At 31.4% G+C, this 6,937-nt stretch overlaps 1 protein-coding gene across 1 annotated transcript in view; it reads left to right on the forward strand.

Moving 5' to 3' along the window:
• The window catches only part of LOC117182661 (golgin subfamily A member 6-like protein 22), a 57,438-nt gene extending 57,178 nt beyond the window's left edge, over positions 1 to 260 (forward strand). Inside the window, exon 3 of the mRNA XM_033375766.1 lies at positions 157 to 260. Coding sequence (XP_033231657.1) covers positions 157 to 260 — 104 coding nt within the window. The remainder of the gene's footprint in view (positions 1 to 156) is intronic.
• The last annotated feature ends 6,677 nt before the right edge of the window (positions 261 to 6,937 follow it).

A 6,937-nucleotide genomic window follows, 5' to 3' on the forward strand; every position in this document is an offset into this window, starting at 1 on the left:
GAGGGAGCTCTTCTTAATATTTTGACACCAAAATCATGTCGATACACCTTACCGACTGCGAGTAAAGCCACCCACGCTTTAACTTGACAGACTGTATAGCTGCTAATAAGCAAGCCCCATTGCTCATGCATCTAAAATATCGCGTATCGCTTCCAGATCATGATTGGTTCGTAGTTGCCTCCCATAAACTTATACCAACTGTCAACCCCAGAATCAATGTTGAAGAAAATAAATTTGGTGAAACGGAAGCAATAACGTAATCTAGGCCAACGAGTGTCGCAATTCGTTCAGCAAAACAGTCTTCTTCAACAGCTTATTAACATGTTATGGACGTCGCGCGAATTTTCCAAATGTCTAAATTCAATACTATGCTGAAAATAACAAACGAAGCAGGTGAATCAAAAATAAAATCAATAAGAATATTTACTGTTGACGGTGGACCAGACGAAAATCTGAGATATTTGAAAGTCATTGCATCATTGATTCATCACTTTATGGAGCATAATCTTGACGCTTTTTATGTTGCATGCATTGCTCCAGGAAGAAGTGCTTTCAACAGAGTTGAGCGGCGAATGGCTTTTCTAAGTAAAGAGCTGTCAGGAGTAATTTTACCACATGATAATTTCGGTACACATTTGGACAGTCAGGGAAACGCAGTCGATGAGCAGAAAGAGATGGAGAATTTCGAATTTGAAGGAAAAGCTCTCAGCAACATATGGTCAAATATTATCATAGACAATTTCCCTGTAGTAAATGCGTTTATTAAGCCAGAGTTATCGCAAATTGAGGAATCAGCCATCATTTCAAAATCGATGAAATGGCAAAGTAAACACGTTAGAAGCAGTAAGTATTGTTAGAAGCATTTAGTATTCGTCAAACTAATGCAAATTTTTGCTTTGACGCAGACAATAGAAAATATCCAGATCTTCTTTTATTCCAAAAGTTGCAAGAAACTTTTTACCCAGATTCAAAGGTTTAAAATAATTTCCGTAGAACATCGCATGCCCGTCTGTTAAGGAATAAATCAGAAGAAAAATATGTAAAAAATGTGAATTATATCACGCTTCTTTAACTTACTTAAAAATGCATCTGAAACAATGCGATAAGTTGGCACTTGATGATTTAAAGATTCGCCCAAAACGTATTGCGGCTATGCATAAAAAAATTGCTGGCAATAATTTGGAATATTGAAAAAGACGAGGATGCAGAATCGCTTGATGAGGAGTTTGTAAGTACGACTAACTTAAATGTACCGGAAGTCTATTGTAAACCACAGCTCCCATCGTATCTACTCAGGAACGTTTGAAGGTTTCCTGGAAAGAATCTGAGCCATGATGGAAATAAAGTATCTATATATTACGTTTGTAAATTTTTTTAAGCTTTTAAATTAAATGAAGTGAAAAAAATTGCCTAAAGGGGGGGGGTCGTATTTGTGATGTCATACAGGGGGGTTAAATCACTGTGTGACGATCTGTGACCAAGCAGGGAGGCATGTACTAAATTAAGCAATATTAATGTTAACAAATAATTTGTAGGAATAAAGTGTCTACTGCCTTTTTAACGATTCCCATGCATATTGAAACGCTATGCACCACAAGAATTGCCTTAAGGTGGATATTTTAAGATTGGGTTCCTATCTTTCATTCGTTTTTCTTTTTTAATACCGAAACTAAGCGTAAAGTAGGACAGATCTGTTGTTTACAGTAAAAAACAGACTGTAGCCTATCTATAATTCTCATAGAATTTAGAAGTCATTTTTATAATTGATCTTTATTCAAATGAAAATTAAAACAACTTTTTAAGCAGATTTTATTACTTTTGTTTAGTTTTTATAATATATAAGCAAGACCGGTGGGAAAATAGGGCATTTCAAGAATATGATTCTTTGTATGTGAACAAATTACTTAAACAAACTCGTTGTTGATTTCAATTAATAAAAATGGATTTAAGCCACATAAAAATTGTATTCAAGGTTTCATTTTATCATTATAAATAATTTATTTTGACAAATAATAAGTTATCAATTTTTTATATACAAGAATGATATCACGCTAAAATCGTTCGGGTTTGTTATTATAATGGTATTGCGTACAGTAAAAATGGTGATAAAATGAATATTTATATACCATTAACGCCCGAAAGTAAACCAATAGACATAATAAAGGAGTCCATATTGAGATGAGTACATTTAATTAAAAGACGATCTTTCATTAAAAGGAATTTAATTTTGTATTCGTTTAAAGAATTTATTTAAATCGATAAGCCACGGAAAAATGTAGTATTCAATTTTATACTATGAAATAAATTCAGATAGCCCATATATTGAATTACTTTTATGTCCACTCAATTTATTTTATAATTCACATAAACAATTGCATAGTTAGATATCCTACCCAGGATAAACTCAATTTTGAGTTTTGAAATATTAGGGACCAATTCAAACATGTTTAAATCTATTAGTTGCTGTATTGGATCCAACACTAAGGTTTGGAATTTAAATATCAAATTTAAAATTAGTGACTGAAAATACCTTTGTAAAATAATTTTTTAAATCTATTACCATAATGGATCCGCTATTTTCACTTTTTGAATCATAGCATCAAAGTTAGAATCAGTGACTCAAAATACCCTCAAACAATTGTTTAGGGAATTTTTGTATGAGATTATTGATAAAGATATTGGTTTAGAATTCGTTATGCATAACAAATGCGCTCTTGAAATACAATTCAAAAATTTCTATTTATTTTATACACTTTTTACACACAAAAACGTTAGTCAAAGGCAACGCCTAAAAAAGTAGGTTGGTCCCGGGTTGTTGGAAAAAATCTAGAACCTGGACCATCGGAGAAACAGAAAAATAAAAAAATTTTACGTAAAGTAATCCAATCGCTATGTCCCCTATGAAATCTATCATAAAATTTTAATTTTCACTATCATTTTTTTTTACAAAAAATGGTGAAAAAAACACAATTTTTTAAATATTTTTTAGCGCCATTTAGCTATTTTTGCACCAATATTAAAAAAATGTATAGGTGACATAGTCATTGTCATGCTTAACATAACATTTTTTGGTTTTTCTATTTAGGATAGCCCAGTTTTAAGATTTATTCAACAAGGCGGACTTGCCTGTTTCTCCAAACGTTATGTTTGACTGACTTTCTTATGTAAAACACGCGTATACCCGTAGTTGCATGGTGTTAACGTGGGCTACAACCAACTTAACTTCATATTTTTGCTGTTTAATTAATTGTTAACGTATTAAGGTCAAGTTTTTATTATACATTTGCTAATATATTAGTAAGAGAACACAAAAAATAGTTTATTTGACATAATTGTTCATAATAATTGTTATATAAATAAACAAACATAAAAAATACCTTTTTTGAGAGAAATCATTTTTGAAGAATCTATTGAACATAATAAATTAAAAATTCATACTAGGCGGTTTTTGGGGTCGCTGACTACGAGTCTGAAGATAGAATTTCGAAATTTTCAATTCAAGAAGACGAATTTAAGAAGGCGGTTTCAAATATGGTGGATGGCGGTTCTTGGGATTGCTAATTACAAATTTGAAATTACTGTTTTAAAATTTTAATTGGTTGATAAAATATTGTTCACATCGATGCGTAAATCTTGAAAATTGTAAATTAGATTTTGAATATTTGATTTGGCCATATCAGATCTATTCCAGATTCGTAATCAGCATTCCCAAAAAATCCCGAGTATAGATTTTCAAGCTCGGAAAAATGATTTAAAAAAATTTTAGAACCGCAATCTTGAATTAAAAACTCCGAAATTCTGTCTTCAGATTCGCAATCAGCGACCCCAAAAACCCCTGAGTACGAATTTTCAAGTAAATTCCCTGAATAGAAAAATATGTACATCAAAGGGATAAAATAAATTAAAAACTTTTTAAAAATAATTTCAAATTTGTATTTATTTAGCCCAAAAACCCCGACATAAATATATTTTTCAATTATCTGATAACAAATTCACAAAAATAGCGTTTTCTTCGGGCTAGTTACCGAGAGAATCTTCATCGAGAGAATTAAATCGGCCTCGCAGTTTCTTTTTTTTAAGGAAGGTGTTGAAAAACTTTTCTTCTTCGGTGTAAATCCCATCGCTGTTGTAGGGAAACACAATTTTTTTAAATAGGCTTACCCAAGTTCTTTCTGTAATTTTTATAACCTTAGCTATGGCCTCTACTTAATCTTTGTCAGTGGGGGCCCTACACCTACATTTCCCTTCCCTTCAAAAGCTGTGTGCAGAAAACGAAATTTCGTCTTTTCAGAATTTCGTTCTCTCGGTGAGCAGAGCATAGAATGATTCCTTAAGTGAGAAGGGTTAATAAGAGGACGAATTATAGGGAAGAGGAGCATTAAAATAGGATGGGTAGGGAGGGATGAGTAGAGTAGATGACGCAGGGTATGTACAGGCGTATGTGTGAAGCAGTGAGGAAAGGAAAGAAGAAGAAGGAATAGGGTGATAGATGAGGGGAAGAGCGATAGGAGAGATTATGGGGAAGGATGTAATAGGAAGTGAATAAAGAAAGGACGTTAAAAGTTTGGGAAAGGTGGAGAATGGATGGGGAAGTAAGAATGGTAACAGGTGAGCATAGGAGGAGAGCACATAAGGGAAAAAAAGAAGTATGGGAGAGGCAATGGAGAGCAGAGCCAGCAGGATCGTGAGGAGGGATGTTGAGTAGAAGAAATGTGAGGAGGGGTGAAGGTGAGGTGATGGTAGAATAGGATTTGATAGTACATGACAGAATATAATATCTAACGTCTTAATAGGACAGGATTAATTTTTAATACTTTTAAATTATTCAATATTGCCATTTAAATATCACAAAATAGGCTAGTACATAATGACCTCAATTTTTAAAAATTAATCTGCAAATTATCGCGCAATGTTTAAAAGTTTCAAATAACACTTCTATTAAGAAAAATGACATTTGAAACTGCAGGATTCGTGTCCACACTACCCTTGAGATAAAATGCCCCAGTTTGGGAACAGTCAGTTTTCTCACTTTTTAAGCGTGGGATGAATCTATGAAAAGCTATACTTTGTCAGCTCCTATAGTTAAAATGATAGCCACTATGAATGGGACCAAATATTTCAAAATTTCACAATACCTTCCAGAATTCCATTGAAAATGTTTGGCTCTTCATGTTGACAGGATTTCAACAAACTTTTCCGTCGAATATAAAATGGTACCGTTGCGTGTTCTCGAATCTATAAACGATCCAGAGAAGGTTTGGTTATGGCTTATTTTATAATACCATATACGATTTATAGTAAAAAGAGTCATTTGTATTTAGTGCAATATAAAGTAAATAACTACATACATTTCGACTGTAAATCCATTTCTAGAATCTTTTTAATAAAAAACACGAGAGGAAATAAAAATTTCTTCAGTACTTTCACCCTAAAAAAAAGGGTTAAGGTTACGGAAAATTCGTTAACCATTGACAATGCGTTTAAATTAAATTATTTTAGTTTGTGAATCAGTCAACTGTAACCTATGTTCAGTGATTTTTACATCCTTAAATAAACTATCTAGCGGAATGAGTTTCATATGCTATATAAAAGATCAAAACTTCCATTCAACATTTTTCGTTAGTAAGAAATTATGAGAAATGAAATAAGTTTTATCAATGTTTTGAAAACTAACAATGGTTTAAAATCTAGTTGTGCTATTAATTTCGCATATTTTAAAATAAAAATAATTACTAATTACTAGCACCATATTCAGAGTTCCAACATTTTTAATTCGCGTTCATAATATCTTTTTTTCATGATTTATTTATAAAATTTTATTAATAATAATACTTGCGCTGAAAAGAATTATTTGAATTCAGTGAAATTTCTTTGATTAAAAAAAAAATGTAGAGCAGAATGTGCCCGAAGAAATACTGTAGTTTGGCTCTGAAAGTCATTATGCTAGAGTCATAGAAATGTTTACTCGACACCGTGAAAGATTTTTTTGAGCGAAATATATTTTTTTATGACTTAACAATATGAATTTGAAATGATAGGTCAGTTCCGTAATACAAAATGTATTGTTTCACAAATTTTAATAGTTAAACTATAAATATTAAAAATGCATATTTGTTGAAAACTATATTTAATGCAATTATAGTGACTCTAATTTTTAACAATCTGTTCATTACCATTTTCACGAAGTAAAACAAAAATTAACCTAGGCTAGTCCTAAGGAAGACCAATAACTGCCAACCACCAGATTTTTTTTCAAATTATGACTATAGTGAAAATTTTTGGCTAACTTAAAACCTTGAAAATCGTTTTATATTCTAAAACTATAAGCTCTGCGCACATGGCGGCATTTATTCTAATTTACTCGGTACAAATAATGAATTTACCAAAATATTTCTTCGAACAAATCGTGTATGAAGTTACTTTAAAAATAGGTTTTTACCTACAGTAAATGTGTATTATACATGAATCCCTTATTTTACTTATCAGAAGAAACGCATGTTCAAAATAGATGAATTAAGACTTAATTAAATAAATTACTTTATGTGACTAATTACATGTCCTATTGGAATAACAGTAACCACCTCCTTATAAGGAAGAAATATCTATTTTCCAATATCGCGTTTCGCTATCTCAATGTTTCTTTCATTAAAGGAAATATATTTGTTTCACGCATCCATGAATTACTTGTTTCAAATAAAATGTTTTCTTAATTCAGGGCTCAAAATAATTGAAATAAAGAAATCTTACTTTGGATGTGAAAACAAAATTCAAGGAAATCAGGTTGCTAGTTTCAAAGATATCAATTCCTGGAGTTATTTGTCTGACATTTTCAGACCAAAAAAATTTTTTGTTTCAAAGGAAAAACGCTAAAACAAATCATTTTTTGTAAATTGAAACATACAATTTTTGTCTTTCAACAATATTTGTAGGTAGATCA

The sequence above is a fragment of the Belonocnema kinseyi genome, chromosome 2 (assembly GCF_010883055.1).
Source record: "Belonocnema kinseyi isolate 2016_QV_RU_SX_M_011 chromosome 2, B_treatae_v1, whole genome shotgun sequence".
NCBI classification, from domain to species: Eukaryota; Metazoa; Arthropoda; class Insecta; order Hymenoptera; family Cynipidae; genus Belonocnema; species Belonocnema kinseyi.